Source organism: Cyprinodon tularosa, unplaced genomic scaffold, assembly GCF_016077235.1.
Source record: "Cyprinodon tularosa strain WSP-4 unplaced genomic scaffold, ASM1607723v1 ctg16, whole genome shotgun sequence".
Classification (NCBI taxonomy): domain Eukaryota; kingdom Metazoa; phylum Chordata; class Actinopteri; order Cyprinodontiformes; family Cyprinodontidae; genus Cyprinodon; species Cyprinodon tularosa.
This window is the reverse complement of record NW_024038437.1, coordinates 1547834-1571424: the sequence shown is the minus strand read 5'-3', so window position 1 is coordinate 1571424 and position 23591 is coordinate 1547834. Positions and strand designations below refer to the sequence as shown.

Genomic DNA, 23591 nt, shown 5'->3' with positions numbered 1-23591 from the left:
ATCACTGCTAGATGTCATTTATAATGTATAAAATTAAGACTAAAAGTTTTAAAACAATATTCCTTTATATTAAACCAAGCGTACGCCCCTAAACTTTACCTAATGTAAGTAAATAAACATAACTAAAACATTTTGTATTAGTTACAAGTTGTAAACTCATACAAAATTGTAGCATCAGATGTTTAATCTGTGAGAATACCAGTTTACTCACAAATTTGTGATTTTTACTTATATGCTTTGGTAAAATTTTTCATTTGCCCATTTCTCTACATTGTTATTTTTGTGGAATAATTTCTTTTGGTTTGGAATACATACTTCTGTTTTTATTATTAGTAGTTGATTGGGGTTCCGTATTGAACCGCTGGGGTTTGTTGACCAGGGAGCGATTGCTCACTATAGCTCATTTTGTCTCTTTAAGTGGCTTGTTTCCAGCGTGCACCTGGCCGGTGGGCGCACGTAGCCAGAAGCGGGAGGCCTCAGTCCGGTCTCGGTTCACAATGCATTGTCTCCTGCTAGCTTTTGTTTTCCTTTTGCTGAACTTTTGATTGGTAGTCCTCTTTTCGATCTTTTATTACCTTTGGGGTAGGTACTTTGGGATTTTTCTGTTTTCATCCAGTACTTGTAGGGGATTCGATGGCCTTGTATAGGGTTGCCTTGCCTTTATGTTTTGTTTGACCGGCTCAGCAGGTTTCCTTTTGTTTATACTGTATGTAATGTTTACATATATTGCCATCTTTTTTTTTTCTTTTTTTTTGGCTGGGACACAAAGGGAGGGTTCTTTAAGATGTTCAATTCCCCTCTTTCAAAAAAAAAACAATATTTGAACCCTCATGTGAATCTTTGTGTCCTCTTTAAATACGCTGTGCCTCTTTGGAAATAACAGTAGTTTAGTTAGTTGTAACTTTTCTACCCCGTTTTCTAAACTTTTAAACTTTTATTCTCACAGATTAAACATCTGTTGTCACATTTGTATGAGTTGAAAACAAAAACAAATCAAAACATATTTATGTTTATTGATTCCCATCTAAAAATTCGGACACCTAGGCATATGTTTTTATTTACCCCATAATTACCCCATAGTTATATCTTAACCCATAGAAGGCAGCCATTTAATTTTTTTCTCTTGTCTTTTGACATGAACAACCTATCATAAGATAGCCGTGGATCTAACGCTAAATCAAAAAGCATATTCAGTTTAAAGATAAATAACTGCCCTCTCTGCATGAACTGTTTAAACCAGAGTCCTGCTAGGATGAACCAGGATGCAGACTTCGTCTAAACAGTTGACAGACTCTACTTTGTCCCATACTCCCACAAGTGCTGTTAGCTCTGCTAGCCCCTGAACACTAATGGTGCCTCTTCTTCCCCTGCCTGAGCTGCAGGGTCTTCTGTAGAATTGACAGGTCAGTGTTTGAAGTTAGGCTTTGATAAAAAGTGTGCACTTTTTTCCACTTCAATGCTCAGATCTTCGGGAACTAGTCTGCTCCAGTATCTCCCACTAAACCATTCCCGCTTCTCTCTCATCTACCCTCCCAGCTCCTGCTATCTTGCTCTTGGAAATGAGGCAGGCAGGCAGAAGGGCCCCTGCTAGTCTCTATTCGGGGAGCAAGCTTGTACGGTCCTGACAACTATCTCCTCCCTGCGTCAGGCAATCCCTCTCCGCAGGGCTGCCCAAAGAAAAGTGTTGATGCTAACAAAATGCATGACAGCCACTCACTTATGTTAACAGCAAGCACACACAGCAGTGCAGCATCTCTCCACTTGAGTTTGGTTTTATTTTCAATCACACCGTCTAACATCTGAACTCTGCTTTCCCATGGGGGGAAGACGACAGTTGACAGTGAACCAGATGACTCTTCTCTGCCAGAGATTTCAACTTTTTGTCCTGCGGGGAGCGATGGGTGTGTCGGCTGGGGCATGCATGGGGAGTGGGGGGCGGCACTCTAGCAAAGAGTGGGAAATTGAAGAGACGCAACAGAAGAGACCCATCAATATCTTGTCATGGCTGCCTGGGAGAGCTACTGCTGTAGAAATGCTGAGATAACACTAGACAGACAAATTCATTTCCTTGATTTTTAAGTCTGACAGAAAAACAACGAGGGAAAAAGTTCAACTCAAGTTATCAGTAAAGATCTTGAAATGAGTACCGTTGGTGGAAAGCATAATTGTGTCATTGGATTTCTGTGCTTAATTTAATCATTCATGCTTGTGATGTTTATATATTCCTAGAAACATAATGAGAAATCTATAGTGATAAGAATTAAACAATTTTCAGCTCAACTGGCCCTCATCCGCAACAGTTTTGCTGGAACCTTAAAACAAAATAAATATTCACAAACACACATTGAGCAAATTTGAATACCTCTTCAAATCGGAGCAACCACTGAGAAGATCACTCTACAAAAAGAGAGGAAGGAGTTTCTCCAAAAAACGGGAAGATCAACTGGAATACAATTGACTATAAAATTCACCCTCTACTTACCACTGAGCATCAAGGCTTTGGAAATATTACTTCTGGACTGAGATCTCTAATGTGTCTTTAGGTATCTGTAGGAGCCTCTTCTCCAGTGTAGGGGTTACTGCTCCAGTGCTCCAATGACCATGGCCACTATTGTTGACTTTACCATCCAGGCTCTCTCCAGTTCTTCTATGACCCCTTGGTATTTGTCCAATTTCTCATGTTTTTTTTTTGGTTTGTTTTTTTCCCCTGATGTTTCCATAATTTGGGAAAGACAACAATCCCTATACCCATCCTCTGCTGCTTATCAATAATCGCAATGCATTCTAGATGGATTTGAAGAGGTAGCCAGTGAGCTTTAATGGTTAAAGTCATATAGCCATGAACAGATATATAAATATAATTAGGTATGGGCACAAATTACAGCAGTGAAAACAGTACAGACTTTTCACATTTTGTTACTACGACATAACGAAGCAACACTAAGAAAGAAAAATTCCGAAAGGTGTTGGTTGTAATTAAAGTAATTAATTCAATTAACTGCTTTAATTAATCAATGAAAATGAATCATATATCAACGTAATTATTTAAAAATGAACCAATATCAGCTAAAAAACTAAAAGTTTGGTATCATCTAGGGCTCCAATGATTACTTTGCAAATCAATAAATCCGTCAAATCTTTTTTTTTTCAATTAATAAAATCAGATAGCCAAAGGTTCCTAAAGAAGAGTTTTTACAAAATTAAACCAGATTAAACTAAAACTTTTCCACTTAAGAGTTCTGGATAGAGCATATTGACAAAAAACTTTTTTTAAATTTTAAATGCACCTTTAAAATGGACCTTTATATATTTTCTTAAAATGTTCATATAAATACTACTCTAATTGGGTCAATCTGTCAGCTAAATGCACATTTTACAGTCTCTTAATTGATTACTAAATTAGTTGGTGATTATTTCAATAATCAATTAATCATAATTAATACGATTAATTGATTCAGCCTAAGTATGAACAACTCAAAAAGAAGAAGCTGTAAGGTTTCAAATAGGCCTGCAGGAGAATTGATTACCTTGCTTGAGCAAAACACAAACACCCCACCCCAACCGCCACCCCCCACCCCCACACACATACACAGACACACACAGAGGTAAACTGCTACTAAATGAGCAGATAATACATTTATGAATTTTCCTTTTAAATTAATCACTGCAGACAGAGCCACCTTAAAGGATACTCACGTTTTAACTTTTAAAAAAGGTTTTTTTACTTTCCTGTTATTTATAATGAATTTAATGGCTTTCAATTACCTATCGGTGCATTAAGCGTAGAAGACATTTGCTCGTGAGAAAATGAATTATCCAGTTTCAGCAGTATGAAAGGAGAAATGACAGTTTCCATGGACCATTCATCATCAGCACTTACAATGCAGGTTCAGAGGATCGGACTTGGAAATTAAAATCCATATAAATTACCCCCTTTTCAAAAGCAGATATTTAAAAGTAAACTATCATCTTCTGCCTAAATATAACCCCCTCCTATTAAAATGCATTAAAGCATCCTTCTGAGCCCCACAAGTTATGCTCTTCTGACTTATTTGGAAAGCAGTCCGATTTGTAAATTCACTACAGTCTGGAGGGATAAAACTAAACACTGGACAGAGCTTGGCTTCCAAGTAAAGGCTTAAAACACACATGACTCACACTTTTCGCTGTTCTCAGTTTTTGTTCAGCTGTTAAGTAACATCTAGTTATAGTTTTGCTCTGTGGTCGTTTTGCATGGCTTTCTCTGTAAAACTGTAGGTGTGTGGTTTTCTAACCACAAAGACTGTGATCATGTTGCTATTTTAGTCATCACTTAGAAAGTCAGGGGTTATGTTGATAAACAAAAAAGATCTTTGCTGCAACGCAATGAATGAACATTCGAGGCCGTTTAAGCTGTGCTGTAAAACCCTTGAAAGAAAAATAACGAACGTTGTACTGTTCTCTCTATGTGTTTTGCTCTTGCGTGAACACAGATAAACAGCCAGCCAAACTCCTTATTCAAGAGCCAGGAAGTGAGCGGCTTGCTCCTTTATTGTCTTCTTATAAAGTTAGTCAGCATTTCTGACTGCAATGAATTCGGTGTAAAACTAGAAAAGAAAGATACAAAAAAAATGTCTTAAACAGCCATGTAAATATCAGTATTAACGTATCAAAGTATTAGCTGCTTAATATTAACTCAACAGGTATTCTCACAACAGGCTAGCACAGCAGCAAATTAGCAAGTAAACACAACACACACTGCTGTCACACAAAATATCAATAAAAGATATCAACACTTCTTATCGAATCTATAAACAAGGAGTAACACTTACTACCATTGCTTTCTGAGAGATTAGCTGCATTTTTGCGTTCCTGAGATGATGTATACACGTTTTTTCTCCTGCTTACGTTTTTACTTCCTACTTCCGGTTCGGCGAATTTTCAAAATAAAAGCACCCGAAAATACATAGAAAAATAAAGAACAGTATATTAACATTTTGAAGTTGTTTTTAAGTGTCTTTTAAACATATTAAACATATTCAGGGCAGAACACTCCCCGTCTGGCATTTACTGATGCCACTTAAGATTTAAATGTCCCGATTTGACCTCTGGCTTTCCTTTGCCAGGAGTAAGACCACCTCAGTAACAGGCCTTAAGAATGTCTTTACTTTATCCTGTGATGTTGTCCTAACCTCAACTTTGCGGACTTTCCCATCACCGCTTGGGCTCGTAGATGTGACCAGACCCATTGGCCACTCGTTGCAGGGGGAATCACTCTGTTTAAGTAGCACAATGTCTCCGACTTCCAAGTTGCGACATGCTGTGTGCCACTTACGCCTTGGTTGAAGGGTATGGAGGTATTCAGCTCTCCATCGTCTCCAAAACTCATTAGCAAGTGCCTGCACCTGTCTCCACTGACACTTGAAAAGATCCTTTTCGTCGAAACTGCCGTGTGGAGGAGACACACCTGGTTTTTGGGTCAGAATTATAGCAGGGGTCAGCAGCATTGGAGAGGAGGGATCGGAGGAGACTGGGACTAACGGTCTGGCGTTGATTATAGCGCACACCTCTGCCATTAAAGTACAGAGCACATCATGAGTCAGGTGAGTACGCTTGGTTCTTAGCAGCATGGAATCGAGTATCCTCCGGGTCACGCCAATCATGCGTTCCCACACCCCTCCCATATGGGATGCATGTGGGGGGTTGAATTCCCATGTGCAACCATTCTCATTTAAGTACTTTGAAATGCTGGTTTGCTTTGGATCGTCCGGTCCCATGCCCAGTTCGGAGCTGGCTCCAATAAAGTTTGTGCCCCGATCTGATCTCAGCTGCTTCGCTGGCCCTCTTAAAGCAAAAAACCTTCGGAGGGCGTTAATGCAGCTGGCTGTATCCATCGACTCTATGACTTCCACATGCACAGCTCTGGTGCTCATGCATGTAAAAAGTATGGCCCAGCGCTTGCTCTGAGCTGCGCCACCTCTGGTGCGTCGGGTGAGGACTTCCCAGGGGCCAAAAACGTCTAATCCTACATAGGTGAATGGCGCTGAAGAGCTCAGACGCTCGGGAGGGAGGTCAGCCATCTTTTGGACCTCAAGTCTTCCCCTCAGCTTGCGGCAGGTGACACAACGATGAAGGACTGAACTTATTAACCTTTTGCCAGCCACAATCCACAGGCCTGCAGCCCTGATTGCACCCTCTGTGAATTGTCGCCCTTGGTGTTCAACTTTAATGTGGTAATGATTCACCAGTAGTGCTGTGACATGACTTTGCCTAGGGAGAATGATTGGATTTCTCACCTCTGGACTGATCGATGCATGTCTCAGACGTCCTCCGATCCGTAAGAGGTCATCGTTCATGAAAGGATCGAGGTTCAGGATTGTGCTTGTTCTTGAAATTGCTCTGTCTTCTTGCAGTGCAGTGTACTCTTCTGGATAAGCCTCCCTTTGAACAGACTTGAGTATGACCCGCTTTGCTGCTGTCAACTCTTCTGGAGTACGAAGTCTGCTGCATCGATGCCATCCTTTACATGTAGCTGATGAGTCAGATCTGAATGAATGAGTTTGATGGATCAAAAAGGAAACTGCCCTCAGCAAAGACCCCCAAGTGGAGAAACGTTGGAAACGTCCTGAGGTGAGTTCACATTCATTAATGCAGGTAGCAAGGGTGGTCAGTTGAGGTCTTACATCTGGATCTGTTTCGGGATCCACCAACTTAAAGATCTCTTGTGCTTCAGCCAGGAATGGTTTGTGAAGGAACTCTGGCCCTGTAAACCACATGCTGTTGGTAAGTTGAGATGCTGGAACAGATCTGGTGACCAGATCAGCTGGATTTTGACCTGTAGGCACATAATGCCACTGTTGAGGGGAAGTTGTCTTGCGTATGCGGTGAACACGGTTGTGTACATACACAAAGAATCGCTTTGTTTCATTGCATATATAACCAAGGACAACTTTACTGTCACAATAAAACCTCACTGCATCTGGTTTGTGGTCAAGCTCGTCAAGGATCAGTTCAGCCATCTCGACGGCCAGCACAGCTCCACACAGTTCGAGGCGAGGGATGGTGGGTTCGGGTTGAAGAGCCAGCTTAGCCTTTCCGAGCACAAAGCTAACTCGACACTGCCCATCTGTCATGACAACTCTGAGGTAAGCTACTGCCCCTATTGCCCAGTTTGAAGCATCAGAAAAAACACATAACTCTGTATATGTGGCACTGGAGAGTGACCGTTGTATGTAGGAGCGAGGTAGATGGAGGTCACTCAGGTCCTTTAACGATTCTTTCCATGTTTCCCATTTGTTTAACTTGTCTGCAGGAAGTTCAGTGTCCCACTCGTGAATGTCAGCAGAAAGTTCTCTGAGCAAAGCTCGTCCTTTGATGGTCACAGGCGCAACCAAGCCCAATGGGTCGAAGACGCTATTAACGGTGGATAGCACTCCACGACGGGTGAACGGCTTGTCGTTGACTGCCACTTTAAATGTGAAGGTGTCAGAGTCTATGTTCCAGCACAAACCGAGACTTCTTTGCACTGGAAGCTCTTCTTTGTCGAGGCCCAGGTCTCTCAGGCCTGCAGCCAGGTCTTCAGGTTTGAAGGCTTGCATCACTGTGATGCTGTTAGAGGCGATTTTATGCAGTTTCAGATTTGATTCTGCCAGCGAAGCTTGAGTACGCTTGAGCAGATCAATAGCTTCAGTCTCTGACGGGAGGGAGATGAGCCCATCATCCACATAAAAGTGCCTTTCAACGAAGTGGCGAGAGTCAGAGCCATACTTTTGTTCACCTTCTTGGGCAGCTCTCCGGAGGCCGTATATAGCAACTGCCGGCGAAGGGCTGTTCCCGAACACATGTACTCGCATCCTGAGCTCCATCACTTCCTTAGTCAGATCGTTATCCTTGTGCCAGAGGAATCTTAAGAAGTCTCTGTGGTCTTCTCTCACCAAGAATCCATAGAACATTTGTTGGATGTCGGCAGTCAGTGCAACAAGCTCCTTTCTGAATCTAAGCAGCACTCCCAGGAGCGAGTTATTTAAGTCAGGGCCTGAAAGCAAGATGTTGTTAAGAGAGATGCCACATTCTTGTGCGCTCGAGTCAAATACAACTCGTATCTGACCCGGCTTCTGGGGGTGGTACACTCCGAAAATGGGCAAGTACCAACACTCTGCATTCTCAGGAAAAGGGGGAGCTTCTTCAGCATGTCCGTTTAAAAAAAGCCTCTCCATAAAGGCAACAAACTGTTCTTTCATTTCAGAATTTTTGTTCAGGGTACGTCGCAAGGAGTGGAGACGGGAGAGAGCTTGAGCACGATTATTTGGAAGGCGTGGCCTGGGGAACCTGAAAGGTAGGGGAGCAGTCCAGCTGTTCTTTTCATCTCTGTGGAACTCCTTTTCCATGACCTCCAGAAACTTTTCGTCCTCGAAAGATAAGGCCGGTTTGTCATCATTCTCTGTTCTCACGAACACACAGCATTCAAGCTTGTCCTGAGATGCTATGCCGTTGCCAGAACAGCTGGAGAGATGAGTAGAGGTGCCAGGTCTGTGCTCCCCGCCGTAGCTCACCTTTTCTTTGATGCTGATGTGTTCCTGACAGGGCGTCAGATAGGATGGACGTCCGTTCTGCAGGATGTTGGTCTTATAGACAGCCACAGTGGGTTTGTGAGCACTATCAATACAAACTTCCCCCACTATCACCCACCCCAAATCCAAACGCTGGGCAAAAGGTGCTTCGTGGGGCCCATTGATTTGCTGTCTCACCTTATGGACACGTATGAGGTCTCTCCCCAGTAAGATCAGGATCTGCGCCTCAGGATCAGGCTCTGGGATGTAAGGCGCAACAGGTCTCAAGTGAGCGTGGGAAAGAGCGACCTCCAGTGAGGGGATTTCTGATCGATTGCTCATGATCTCATTACATTCAATGAGTGGTGGTAAGTCTAAACACAATTCACTATTTACTGCTTGTACCTGGAAGCCGACTGCCTTCCTTCCAGTCATTTCAACAGTGCCGGCACAAGTTCTCATCAGGTAGGGTGAAGGGTTGCCTTGGACACCAAAAAGCTGGAAAAACTCAGTTCTAGCCAGCGAACGATTGCTTTGGTCATCAAGGATGGCGTACATCTTGACTGAGCGTTCTTTCTGTCCTTGTGGGAAAACTTGAACCAAGCATATCTTTGCACAAGATCGTGCTGGGAGGCCTTCTCCGCAGACCTCAGTGCACCTTGATGTAATCTCTGAAGGCGTGTGGTTTTGCTGTTCTGTGTCTGGCTCAGCCATAGATGACACTGCTGGTGAGAGGTGTATATCTGGATGCATGGCTGTGCAGTGTCGATCACTTTCACATTCTTAGCATTTCAGCTCCACAGAACAGTCTTTAGCCATGTGAGTAGCAGAGCAGCACCTAAAACATCCTCTGTGATCTCTTAGCAATCCTTTTCGTTCTGTTAGCGGTTTCATTTTAAAGGCTCTGCACTTTTCCAGAGGATGAGATTTGTTATGAAGTGGGCAGTATTTAGCTGGATCACCACTGTTTTTCTTCTCCATCTCTGCTCTATACATTGAGTTTGAACCTGCAGCCGCTGACAAGTCCGTCTTATGGACGGCTATAGTCGTTCTCACACCGTCATGCTTTCCTATGGGCCTCTCATTACGGCAATAAGGGAGGCTGTTGTTTGTCAAGACAAAGCTGGGGTCATTTCTAGCTTTTGCTTCACTATTGACAAAGTCAGCAAAGAAGGAAAACGGGGGATAACTTACAGCATACTGTTCTTTGTATCTTGATCCAGTAGACAGCCATTTTTCTTGCAGGTTTATTGGCAGCTTTTCAACAATGGGGTTAATGCCCCGAGGTGTGTCAAGGTAGCTGAGTCCAGGTAAGTATCCATCATCTTTGGCTGAGAGCAGCTCCATGAGCAGGTCGCTAAGTTCTCTTAGTTTGATGTTCTCCCTTGAAGTGAGACGAGGAAAACTGTCCAACCGTTTGAATAGAGCACTCTCTATCACTTCGGGGGTGGCGTAGCACTCTCTGAGCCTTGTCCAAGACATATGAAGAGCAGCTTCAGGGTTAGTGACATGTACTGCTCGAATTCTTTTAATGTGTTCAGATGATTCCTTTCCTAGCCATTTTACCAGGAGATCTAACTCTTCACTAGCTGTTAGGTGTAAGTCTTGAGTGGCGTTAAGGAAGGAGGACTGCCACGCTCTGAAGCTCTCAGGCTGATCATCAAACTTGGTAAGACCTGTCGTTAATAACTCTCTGCGTGCCAGATATTTAGCAAAGTCCATCATGTTAGCAGCTGGATTAATAGCAGAAGCCCTTGTGTGTCTTGGTGTGGTGGGTGAACCAACATGGCGGTAGATGGGGCTTAATTCAGGGACCTCCTGCCTTGTCATTGGCTGTGTCTCTTTTATATGGGGAGGGGACAGTGTGTCTGAGGCAGGTGTGTCAGGACTGAACCTGGTCTGAGCTTGATGGTTCAGATATGCCTCCGTTCGCCGTTGAACTACCTGTGGTGAGACGTCACTCCTGATGACACTGCCTATGTCCTCATATTCTGATCGTGCTGCAGCTTCTAAAATCTCAGCCTCTGCATTAGCAGCAGCAGCATCTTTTTCAAGTTCTAGTGCTTCTAGGTCTGCTTCTAGTGTAGCTTTTTCCAAATCTAATTTGGCTCTCTGTTTTTTCAATTCCAACTCTTTTTGTCCATATGTGACCCTGGTGCGTGCAGCTTCAGCTGCAGCTCTGGCCTTAGCCGCAGCGCTAGCCACTGAATGCTTGGAGGAAGACGTGCGCTTTGAGCTGGCTACTGATGCTGCCTTTTCATCCTTTTGCGTTGTCTGTGCTTCCATAACTGCAGCAGGCGAATCCCTCTGATGATATGGTTTTTTACTGTACTGTTCTCTCTATGTGTTTTGCTCTTGCGTGAACACAGATAAACAGCCAGCCAAACTCCTTATTCAAGAGCCAGGAAGTGAGCGGCTTGCTCCTTTATTGTCTTCTTACAAAGTTAGTCAGCATTTCTGACTGCAATGAATTCGGTGTAAAACTAGAAAAGAAAGATACAAAAAAAATGTCTTAAACAGCCATGTAAATATCAGTATTAACGTATCAAAGTATTAGCTGCTTAATATTAACTCAACAGGTATTCTCACAACAGGCTAGCACAGCAGCAAATTAGCAAGTAAACACAACACACACTGCTGTCACACAAAATATCAATAAAAGATATCAACACTTCTTATCGAATCTATAAACAAGGAGTAACACTTACAACCATTGCTTTCTGAGAGATTAGCTGCATTTTTGCGTTCCTGAGATGATGTATACACGTTTTTTCTCCTGCTTACGTTTTTACTTCCTACTTCCGGTTCGGCGAATTTTCAAAATAAAAGCACCCGAAAATACATAGAAAAATAAAGAACAGTATATTAACATTTTGAAGTTGTTTTTAAGTGTCTTTTAAACATATTAAACATATTCAGGGCAGAACAAACGTCAAATATTTTAATGTAATTCTTTATGCTTAGTGTCTATCTTTGCAAGCATTGGAATATACACATTTATATATAGGCCTACATGAAAACAGCAGCCACTGAAACCAAAGTTTTGACTGTCTTCCGGTTACATCCTCTGGCTTCACATAAAAAGTCATGTAGCAAAACCACAAACAATTTCCATCATTCAGCACTTTGTAGTTTTACCTGTTCTTATGACTATACGTAACCAACAGTGCAGGACTTTCTCTAGTTGTGAGAGCCATAAAGCTCCTCTTCCCCCATCTTTAGCTGCATGTTTACAGCCAGCTGTGTTTGCCAAGTGAAATAGGGAAAAAAAAGAGCTTGTGCTACTTTTAAATAGACAATGTTTGCTAAGGATTGTTATAAATCCCTCTTTTTTTTTTTAAAGTAATGTATTTTTTTCCCTAAAAGAAAAAGCAGTTCATTATAACAGTTGCCAAGTTTAACTGGGAAATAAAATGACTACCGCTGGCTAGCTACTTAGCCAGTCAAGCAAAAAAACAAGATGCTTTTCTTCTCAGGCCTCTTGCATACAAAGGGGATAACAGTAAAAGGAAACTGTTATTTCTTCAATGTGTTGCTTTGTATGTTTGGTATTACAGCCGCATTTTTATTTCTAATTCAAAGTCAGATTTCAGGTGTGAAAAATCCACTGAAACCTCCCTGAGCTTAGATTTCCAATTTCCTAGTTCAAAGTTCCCTAGCATCCCTGACCTGAAAACTCAATATGGCTGTCACATGTTAAAACAAAAAAAAAACAAAACTGCCATTTTAGCAGGTAAAACTATACAATGGATTGCTAACCCAATCACTGACTCGGCTAAATACATTGAACCAACTATAAATGCATATCACAATAGACTTTTGTTGTTGATCAAGAACAGGTTTGTGTTAACACTCCAGAAACCACTGATCTATTGGAATTTTCACTCACAGCCATTACTTGAGTTTACAGAGAAGCCATTTGATGCGTATTTTGGTGCATTTCATGTTTAATAGTTACATTCCGCCCAGTAATTTACCAACTGCTGACATGCACGCCAAAATAAATATGGTATTAAATGTATTAATATAGCAAGTCACTGCTGTGGATGTTGTGATCATTCAGTTCCCTGTTGGTGTGATGTGATTTCTGTAAAATAGCTGCAGTCTAAGTTTTGCTGCCTGGCGAGCTCCTCGTCACCAAGCAGGCAATGTAAATAATAAGAATGTCTGTGTATTTTTTGTGTAGATTGCAGCTGAGTGGAGATGGACGCAGTGTGAATTGGGGTTAAGATGCTATCATGTTAAGAGGTCAATAGATTTCTAAAAGTTGCTTCTTTAAGGTGGCAATGAGTTCAGTGTAGTCAATTTGCCCTAACATACAGAGAATCTTAGTTTAGTTCATTTGGAAAGTTTGGATAAGTAAATTTGCACAACAAACATTTGAACAAATATGTTATCTTATTAAAGTGGAACTCTTTAACATGTGGAACCCAAAGGCTAAAGAGAATCCAACCTGGTAGTAGTTTGGTCATTTAACAACATATTACTTTGTTATGCAGAAACATAAAACAGAGACATACGTTGCTTTTGGGTTGTCCTGCTAACAGAAATGATCCTGGTCTCTGAGCACAACAGTTAGTCTCAATGTTTTTTTTCAAAACCTGCACCTGGAACATTGTTCAGCAAGACCCAATTACAGAGACAAAATTAAACAGCTCAGTTGGTTGATATTTTTTTCAACCATGGTTTAAAATGGCATCTTTAAAGCTGCCAGCTGGCTCTAGTCTTTTTGCCAAGATGCTGATTTTTAAGATATGTCAATAAACTGTTTTCTCTGGCACTCTTATGAATTCCTGTCCATCAAAACAACTAGAAAAAAAAAAAAATTATTACATTTAGAACTTGCTGCAATATATTATTTGATTATTGATTCCAATGCTACAAAAAAGGTTAAAATAATTTTGTTTTTTTAAATAAAATAAATCAGATGTTTGAATTTTCTCATCTATTCTGTTATTTTGTGTCTGTCCATCAGGAACAACAAAAACATTATTAGTTATAAATAGCTGCAATAAATTATGTTGAAATAATAGTGATGCATAGTATAGTAAAATACAGCAACAGTTGCATGTCTCCTATCATACGTATGATAGCATACTACAATATGGTGGCTTCAGTGGCCAACCCTCATGCACAACAGATCCTGTGTTGGTTTCATCTTTTTTTCCCTCTTTCTGGCAGAGACACAGAAGCACATTCCAATTTTGAGATAAGCAAGACTGAGCTTCTTGAGAATGCAGATTGCGACACAGCGCCTTCTGTTTGCTAAGCTAAGAGACTGAACCCATCGACTAAAACATCACAGAAATAATGAACATGTCAATTGTTTTGATCGGCTCCAGCAGATGGTAGGCCATCTAAGAACATATCACACTTCAAAAAGGCTGGCTTTGTTTCATTTTCGAAACTTTGTTTTTTTGGCTTTGTTTCCACATTTGAAAAATAAAATCAAACGGATTTTCCTGTGTAGTCTTAATTAATCTCTGTAATTATTTTCTAAAATCTGTGATGGGAAAAGTGCTCAGAACTTTGAATCTATGTGAGCAAAATGAGCTACAATTTTAAAATATTTTATTAAAAAGTCATCCTGAAACTTGTTAACAAAAAAAAATCCTACTAAAACAAGTTTATAATGCTATAAAACAATTTCTAAGATTTAAAGCAACAATAGGTAACTTGTGACCAAAGTATTAGCTTAATTTTAGAAACGTAAAAAATATTTTTTAGGTCAATGTACCGGAAGGATTAAACTTCAGTGGGCTGAAGTTTTCACTGAATGGGCCATTGGACACCAGGGGAGGAGCTAAAGGGGTGCCAGGGGTGGCTACGGCCACCTAGCCAATCAGTGGCTACCCCTACGGCTACCCCAATCAGTTGATTTGTTGTTCCCATTGTAACATACTTTACAACCTCCAGAACAAGCAGGTCACCTCCAAAACAGAGAATGGCAGCAGTGATACTCCCAGGTGGAATGTTCTAACTTGATTTTTCCGTTGTTAGCTTTTAACAATAAACTGAAAACAAAATTAGAGTAATAATTAACACAATTAGGCTACATAAAAATACTTATATAAAAAAAGACTAACTAGAAGAACTAAGAACTAAGTTTGCACTTTATGGGGAAGAAGGGAACATTTTGTATCTTTACAGTCATCAAGTAGTTTTTGACAATATTAGGGATAAAGAACCAAAAGAATCAAATATGTATATTATGCAAAACCATAACTTATTTAGATAACACGCATGTATAAATGTGTTTGTATATTTATTAGTGAGGGTATTTTCCTGGTGGTACAGTGTGATTAGTATAGAATGACCCTAATTTGGTTATGGCTTCCATCGGTTTTTGGCCACCCCTTGGTGCACACTGGTCCCTGCCTGGTGACCCCTATAAAAAATTTATGTCTCCCCAACCATGTAACACAAAGCACCAATTTTTTTTTTTTACTGGCACCTATTTTAAACAAAACGGAGTCAAAAAACAGCAGTTCATGCCAAGAACCTAGATGTATATTTATGGAATGGGCCCAAAACCTTATCAAGGATGTATATCTGTGGGTAAATTAGACGTAAACCATCTCAGAGAGTTTAAAAGAACTATAGGGTTTTTTTTTTTGAACGAAACTGATCTTTCAATGATTAGAAAATCTTCTATTGCTTAAAATATTGTAAATGTGTCCTTCCAGTCATCATTAAAAGGTAAATTAATTAGGAAGTTAAACTTTATCCAAAAAGCTGCAGTCACTGTTCTCACTAAAGACTAATAATCACACCAAACTGCTTTTTTAAAATCTTATTACTGTTCAGTAAGGCAGTCAGCGGTCTCGGGTCTTAATATCTTAAGATTTATGTATAGACACAGTCAGTCCACAGTTAAGACCTGCTTAATCAGTGTTTCCAAGTACAGAATGTAACAGGGGAAGTTTGCATTCACCTTTAATTGATAGTGGATCAACTGCTGTTTCCTGCAGCTTAAAGTTAAAGGCAAATCATTGAATTAATTTCTTAACTGTCTAGCATCTTAACTGTCTTGCAACGTGCCTTTTTGATAAAGCTTATAGTTAGAGTGGCTCAGGTTATTGTGAGCTATCTCTATAGTTATGCTGCTATAGGCTTAGATTGCTGGAGGACATAGGGGCCCCTTTTCATAATTCTGCTTAATTCGACCTCCATTCTCCCATTTGGCAATATTTGTTTGTCCATCCTCTAACTTAATGCTCTCTCTGCTTTTTCTCATCATAGTAGCTTCATCCGGTCTGTTCCTGTTTGGCTGTGACACCATCCTAGAGAGATAGATCAGTTGTGCTGCTGCCATCAACACCTTTGTTTATAGAAGTTGGAGGTTGGCCTGTTTTTCAGTGTAGTCTTGTTTCTCTTTCTGTGACTAACTCTATGTGCCATCTTTCATCCTCTGACATAGGGGCTAACTAAGAGCTTGTCTGCCTGGCTGTGTGTTTCCTGGACGGGGCCACCTATGGAGCTGATTTAGAGTTAAAGATTGTATCTTTGCTTCTACTATGTCTACTTCCATCTCTTTGGGCTGCAGTTGGCTTTGGCAGATGGCTGCTCACACTGAGCCTGGTTGTGCTAAAGGTTTCTTTCTGTTAAAAAGTTTTCCTCTCCACTGTCGCTACAAGCATGCTTGGAGTGAGGGATTGTTAAAGAGTCAATGAATTGACGCAGTCAGTTGGGATTTCTTAGAGAGAAATATTTGAACCAATCTGACTGTATAATCTGGTTTAATTGTCTCTGTACAGCACCTTGAGATTACATTTGTGAATCAGCACTATATGAATAAAGTGAACTGAATTGAATTTTATAAATTTATACAAAATACAAAATGTTCCCTTCTTTCCAATACATTTTTAAGGTATGTATTTTATTTGTTTAATGTATACATTGTTTTAATCTCTTATGCACATTTTATTTAGTTGTGTATATAGAAGCACAGCTTGTGTTTCCAACAACTATAGACACACTACTGCTGGTCTAAAGATCCTCACTTTTAACCACATGCTTATAACCAACCACTTCAGGTCACTAAACCTGTCAATTGGAAGTACACACAAGCCATCTACCACACAAGATACATTCCCATTCACATTTTCAGACGACCTCTCTCAGAATGCAATTGGACAAGGGAAGTACATATTTGAAAAAATTGTACAGTGCAGCTATGAACACAGAAAAAAATAAGGTAGGAAGGAAAACTAAGCTCAAGTCAGAGCTATCTGGCTTCCTTTGATCAGAAGGCATGGTGGATTAGAAAGGATTCTCCAGAAGTTTCTACTTAATCCGCAAAACGTTTTATAAAACCTGCCAGTAAACGTTGCAGCAAACTGAAGCCCTGTGCCAAGGTCAGATTAGACTTTTGCAGAGCTAAGGCCTCTCACTACATCAAACAAAAGCTTTTCTACCTTACGCCAAATCAGTCTACACTATTAGGTCATTGAACACTGGTCAGAGTAGTGATCTCTGAAAAATATAGAAATAAACCATTTATCTTTAGCTTTGCTTTCATTTCTCCTCCTGTGATGGATGCTGTTTCACTGAACCAAGCAGGTCAACCTTTCGTCTGGATGTTAGCGTGACTTTCAGAGAAAAGAAGTTGTTGAAGAGAGACAAGTGAAACATTTCTCTCTGGTGTTAACTGTTGAAAAGTATGAAGCGTTCTTCAAGCAAAACCCCTCCAGCCTTCTTTGAACTTTAAGTTTCACATCTCTGGAAACAATCAGAGATTGTGTCTGTGACATGTTTGTACATACCTTTGTCCTCTGAGAGAGAGTATTTTGTCTGTGGGGGTGAACTAAGGCAGAGTCACCTTTTCAGTCGTCAATCACCTTCACATACACTAAATGATTTTTCAACAAGCTTCAGGGTGATGGATAATCAAAACGAAAAGGTGGGCTGAGTGCTCCTGATTTTCCAGTGGATGACAAAGGAAAGAGATGGTCTCTACATCACAGCACCCTTGTTGTGCAATGCACGTTTTTCCATTTGGGCGCTAACGTTAAATGTAACGCCCTGGGCTAAACACAATGATGGATTCCCTATTGTGGTTGCTTCCCTTGTTTTCAGAAGAACAGTCAGGATGAGAAACAGTGCGAGGGAGGGTGAATGTCTGGGGACAGAAACTCCATCTCAAATGAGAAGCTGCCAAATGGAGCTTCTTCATCAGGGCTGGCGGTCCTGGAGGGGTGGCTGCTACAGGCAACTACAAAAAAAAAAGCTGCGAGTCAGGGAACACATCTGAGCAGCTGGGCTCTCTGTGGCATTGTACAGAGAACCCCCTCCGTGAGTAGGAGCATGTTAGGTTAGAGGCCAATAGACAAGTTCAGAGAAGAAAGAAAACTAGGGGAACTAGTCAAATGAAGATGAAGCAGAGGAATGTTGGGGGGCATCTGAGGCTTATGACTCTTTATTCAATAAACTTTCTCTTGCCCTTAGCATCAACCACAGTGATCTGAAGCCAAACACGCTGAAGTCGCCAAAGGAATTCAAGGCAAATCACTGTGGTAATCCTCCTTCATTTGTCTCTCCAGCTGTAAAGCTCACATGTTTTTTCTTCATTTTCGTTCAGGCATAATTAAAGCCCTCTTTTTGGATGGTGATCATAAATTAAGACAATTCGCCGTCTGGTGGGATGACTTTTTTGCTTGATGGTATTGTTGTGGCAAGTTAGGCTGCAGGAAATTATTCAGCTCTGATGCAGGAGTTTCTGCTGACATTTACTTAACATATGATGTTGTTTTCTTCCCCCTTTTAGTCCCATATATCTCCGCTTTGCTCCGACACCTTCACTCTGTTGCCATCAGCACTCTTCAAAGATTTAGCACTGTGCGAGATAGAACGTCACGCAAACACATGTATTAAAATGAGGTTTCCTCTTTATGCTGATGATTAATGGCATTTTATTTCGAACACCCATATTTACTCGTGTATCTATCATACGTCGCAATTACAAACACATTTCAGATTAATTTTTACAATATGAACCAAATTGAGCTGAAGTACATTTGGACAAAATGGACTCTTAAATATCTCCATTTAATCTGCACCCGATCTTTAAGCTCCTTGAAGTGAAATCTATGATTTGGGAATTCTATTATTCTACTGAACTGAATTTGACCCGACTTTCGATTTAAAAACTGTTACAAAGCATTAACATATTTAGGAAATCCCAGCTAAAAGTTGTATATAAGTGTTAAAGCTGATATTTCCATCTATATTTTGCCATTATTTTAGTTTTTAAGCAAACTATCAGAAAAAAAAAACATGTATATAAAGTGAAGAGTGGGAAGAAGGAAACCTATCGAATACCACCTGTTTTCCATTTGCATGATATAAAGCCTTAAAGTCTTAAAGGACACAAGTCCAGGATATTGTATTTTATTATACTATTTTATTATGTGACAATAACAGGATCTCTGCTAATTTTAGAATAGAAATCTTTAGACATAGAATTTTCAGAATTTCCTAAGTCCAACCAACTGTAGCACTTACTGTATATTTAAGTGCATTTCAATAAATCAAACATAGAAATGCATAAATATTATTGCACACAGAACTAAATAAATTCTGTTCATTATATGAAATGAAACCCAATCTGAATTTCTTGAAATTCTTAATAATATTACATGAGGCCAGGTTAAATATTTAAAAAGTATGTCAATGTACAGTACTGCACAGTATATGCTCACAATATGTTTTCATGACTCATTTTGCATGATTTGCTACCTCTATGAGAACTGAGGAGGCTATTTTATAAGCTTGCATAATAGAGCAACGAGCCCAGCTGCAGTCCACACCATTGGCTTTGCTCAAAACTCACAGGAAGTCTGTGGTTATGCCCGTTTATTGTGGCTCTCTTTAGACTTCTCTTTTTTTCTTCCAATTAACTTTCCGATAACTTATCTGATACAGTCAGAACTTGAGTAATTACCTTTTGTGTGGTTATCCCACTAGACTGCTAGCAAAATGTCAAGTCATCAGTCCACTCATTAAATGTGCCATATTTTTGTATTTTATATATATATATATATATATATATATATATATATATATATATATATATATATATATATATATATATATATAATATATTTTTTTTTTATCTAGCTTCACTAGTATTGTAATCAACTGAAAAACAATTATTCAGAATTAATTCACTGTACTGTAAGCAGTAATATTCAAAATAAACATAAAACATTCAAAATTACATAATGAATTAATTAATTTGTGATGTTCAAATCCATTTCAATTATTTATATACCTTTAGTACACATAATATCAGCTAATATCCTGGTTTTAATCGAAACCTCTTAAATAGACATTTTTTCATGACTTAGGGGCTGAAGGGAACCCTACAGAAGCCATATAGTAGGTTTGCCTACAAATTTCTTTCAACAAGGCATATTGCTGTATGCATCAATGACTTGCATTTTTTCCCCCACAGTAATGACACCAAAATGACTTATCCAAAACTAAAACTCAATGAATGAATAGCAATTAATACACAGACAAATTTAATATGCAACTGTAAATAACTTTTAATACATTAAATTATTTAAGTATATCTATTGTTATTTATTATTAAGCATATTTAAGTAAGTACAGTCTAAAATTAAAATTTTAGACCTAATTTAAATGTTTTGTTTGGCAAAACTTTCCATGTGTTTGCTTCTTCTTCTGTTCAGCTCAAAACAAAAACAGCATGCTTGTTGACTGTGCATCATCTGACTTATTTGTTGCCCATATTTCAAAACTAACACCCCGACAGTGCCAGACATTGTGATGACCAAATTTGCATGACCATTTTTAATACACTCTAGCCCACTTTCTAAACATCATTCTTGTTATCACAGATCCCTGCCTCTTCTCTCTCCAATGCATTTGTGGAACTCTGATTTATTGGCAATTACTCTGTGGCACGGTTTGTGACATTGTACCGTGACACAAACAATTTCAGCTTGCTTTTTAACAAGCAAAGAAAATAATATGAAAAGACACATGATTACAATATGTTCTCCCTTGCACTAACAACCCTACTTATTACACATATATGCATGCAAGCCTTGCATAATGTGAAGTGTGACCTTAAGCTTTATCACTGCAATCATGACCCTGTCGAGGATTTCCATTAAAGAATATCTGTCTCATTAGATTATGGAATGCAATCTGTGCAGAGCGCGATAAAGCAGTACCGGGTCACACGGTCAATATCTTATTATGTAACAACAGGGAGTGCAGCCACTGCTCTCCATACTCACATAAAAACTATTTCTGAGCCAGATTACAGTCAAAACTGACAGCCTTCATCAATTTACAGAATGGGCACCATCAGAGTATACTGCAGCCATGGCTGAGAAGAGGGGATTCTGTAAACTGTTACCGAGATCAAAGGAGCTACAAATCTACAAAATAGGTTTAATGCAAACTATAAATTCAACCATTTCAATCTCAAATTATACACTGTGAATACAAATGGAAAGTGTTAGGGAAGACATGCTACATTGGCAGTGATAATAAGTGAATAAACTCAAATAGCAACAGGGCAAATGTGCCTTTGAGGTTATATTCAGGGACATCATTGGGAAAATGGTCACAGCAGCCTCATTCCAAAACATTTACCCAATATTTACAATTTTTTACAAAAACGGGCATTGAAGAAAATTATAGTAACTCTCCTGTTTGAGGGGCAAAATGCCATGCAAATGGAGGATTTCTCCTCAAACGTTGCACAGGAAATTACTTAATGCCGCTGGGGGAAATGGGCGTTTTCATCTGGTCTACTGGCTCTTTGGCGATGGAGTAGAAGATTGCCAGAGTGTAATTCCAGTTTTGCTCGCTGCCAGCAAATCCCTCCCTTAAAACATTTCAGCCATGATTTAGGGATTAAAAAATGGAAAGAAAAGCACTATCCACTTCCCAACTCCTGCTTTTCACCCATTTGTGGTGAAATTATTTTTAGGTCTAAAAATGGAGAATGGGAAAATGACAGACAGAAGGGGGAGGTTGACAATGTCTTGTGCAATGGCAGTGGATTATTGGGTGATTTGTTAAATCCCATCGTGAATGATGGGGTGTAGACATATTGCTCTGCATTGCATAAAGAATAGGAGCTGCTGCACATTGTAAAGCTGTGACCCACTGCTGAGCCCTCGTTGCATTTCTTCTCATCTCTTCGCCCCGAGTGCTGGATGCTACTGGGGAATTAACCCCACAGTCATTATGCTGGTAAGGGTCAGTGGTTTCATGGCATGTGTGGAAACACCAGTAGTTCTTAGCTGCATGCCTCGACACATGACGTGTTTAGTGAATAGATTTTCTAATCTATCAACATGAAATTCATACTAGATGTTGGTAACCACCCAACTTTATAACATACATTTATTTCCTTAAATGATTTTATCAATACTATGTTTAATTGTTTGCTATAGTTTATCTTATACTTCAAGACTTAATAAAAATGCCTCATAAATGATAACAGCTTTATGATATTGAGTGTAAAAAAAACTACCAAAACGTAAGATTTTATAATGTCTGTTGTTCAGTGAGTAATAGCACCCCTGAGCATTGCTCAGAGCTGATTTGTTAGGCATATAAAATCTATACAAACTATCTTTATATCCTGAAGTCTTTGGGAAAATTATTAATGTACTTTGATTTTCAGTTATTTCTATATTTTTTTATTTAGTTTAAGGCCTAGTAATTGACTAAGAAATTATGGAAACTTTCTTTCACAAAACTTAATAGCAGTTTCTTTGGCTGCAGGCTAAGAGTCACTGTCTTGCATTAAATGTAATCTTTAATTTCTTCAATAAAGGTAAGTTTGATTTACCTCAGAAAAGGGAAGTTGGAGTGACGTAACCTCTGAAGTGATAGCTGTCCAGTTTCCTGCTTGTGGTGCCTCAAACTCTCTATTGTTGGTATACGGCCACTAAAGCCATTGGCACAATCATAGCAATGACAAAAACACTGTTCTATGCGATATTTTGCAGAAAAAATATATATAGCATATATAATATATATATAAATATATAATAGCATTGATCTATCTTTACTAATAAACAGTAAAAACCAGTGCATTAATAACCAACCTATTGTTACATTGACAAAGAAATGTTATAAACAGTACAAGTCAGAAACTGTAACTACTGTAGATGCAAGAAGCATCAACAGTATCAACAGCATGTAGGTGAGGTAAGATTTGTTTGCCCCCTCAAGTTTCCAACTCAAGGTTCCAGCTTTCGACAAATTTCTACTCAAAATTTCTACTGGTAGGTTGGACATTCCTAATCTGGCATAAGCTTGATTGATTCATGTAGTTCAATTTTAATTCTACACGGTATCAATCTGAAAAGCCTCATATGGAAAGTGTTCATAAAAGGGAGGGACATTCAGTACAATTCTTCAAGCTGATTGAGTACCTACCCCCCATGTCGAGTTTTTAGCCAATCACAGCAGCAGTAGCAGCTGTGACATGTCTTACTTTTTATTTGTTTCACAACTGGGTTAACCAATAAATCAAACCCTTACCAAATACAGTTGGGAGGGAAGCACAAACATCCATATAGGCAAATATGGCGTCCTTTTGTTCATTTTTCAAAAAGAAATGGAGGGCATTCCAGCTAAACCCGACACAGCCACGTTTGTTTTGCGTCCGTCTTCCATCCCTGGTTTACACGTCGAGGTCATACACGTCACCGCATTTTATTCGTCCAAAACATTTTTGTATCAAGGCTTACAGATCTGCTGACTTCTTGCAGGATATATTTTTGGGTGTTTGTTAATTCACAAATCTCACGACAATTCATCTTGCTTGCAAGGTAAGAAAATTTCCTCTTCCAGGTAGATACTGACCGTGTGCAATGCCTTGGTACTAAGTTCATCCTTTAAGGCTAAACCCGCAGGTTCAACATTACACTGATAGATACACTAATAGAAAGTATTGCTTTCTAAATAATGATAAAGTTTTACTTTCTTGATTTAATATACAGTACCATCTTCAGATTGTTCAGCACTTGCTTCCTCACTCAGTCAATGCTATGAAAGATTTTAGGA

General features: G+C 39.5%; 2 protein-coding genes across 2 annotated transcripts in view; both read right to left on the bottom strand.

Moving 5' to 3' along the window:
- Positions 1-23591, bottom strand: part of plxnb2b (plexin b2b) — a 183112-nt gene that overhangs the window by 95615 nt on the left and 63906 nt on the right.
- On the bottom strand, positions 9312-11329 carry LOC119780365. Its single transcript, XM_038280387.1, has 2 exons — positions 11313-11329; positions 9312-11011 (listed from the first exon to the last, which is right to left on the bottom strand). The coding sequence occupies exon 2, from the start codon at positions 10812-10814 to the stop codon at positions 9312-9314; it is 1503 nt and encodes a 500-aa protein (XP_038136315.1). The 5' UTR covers positions 10815-11011; positions 11313-11329.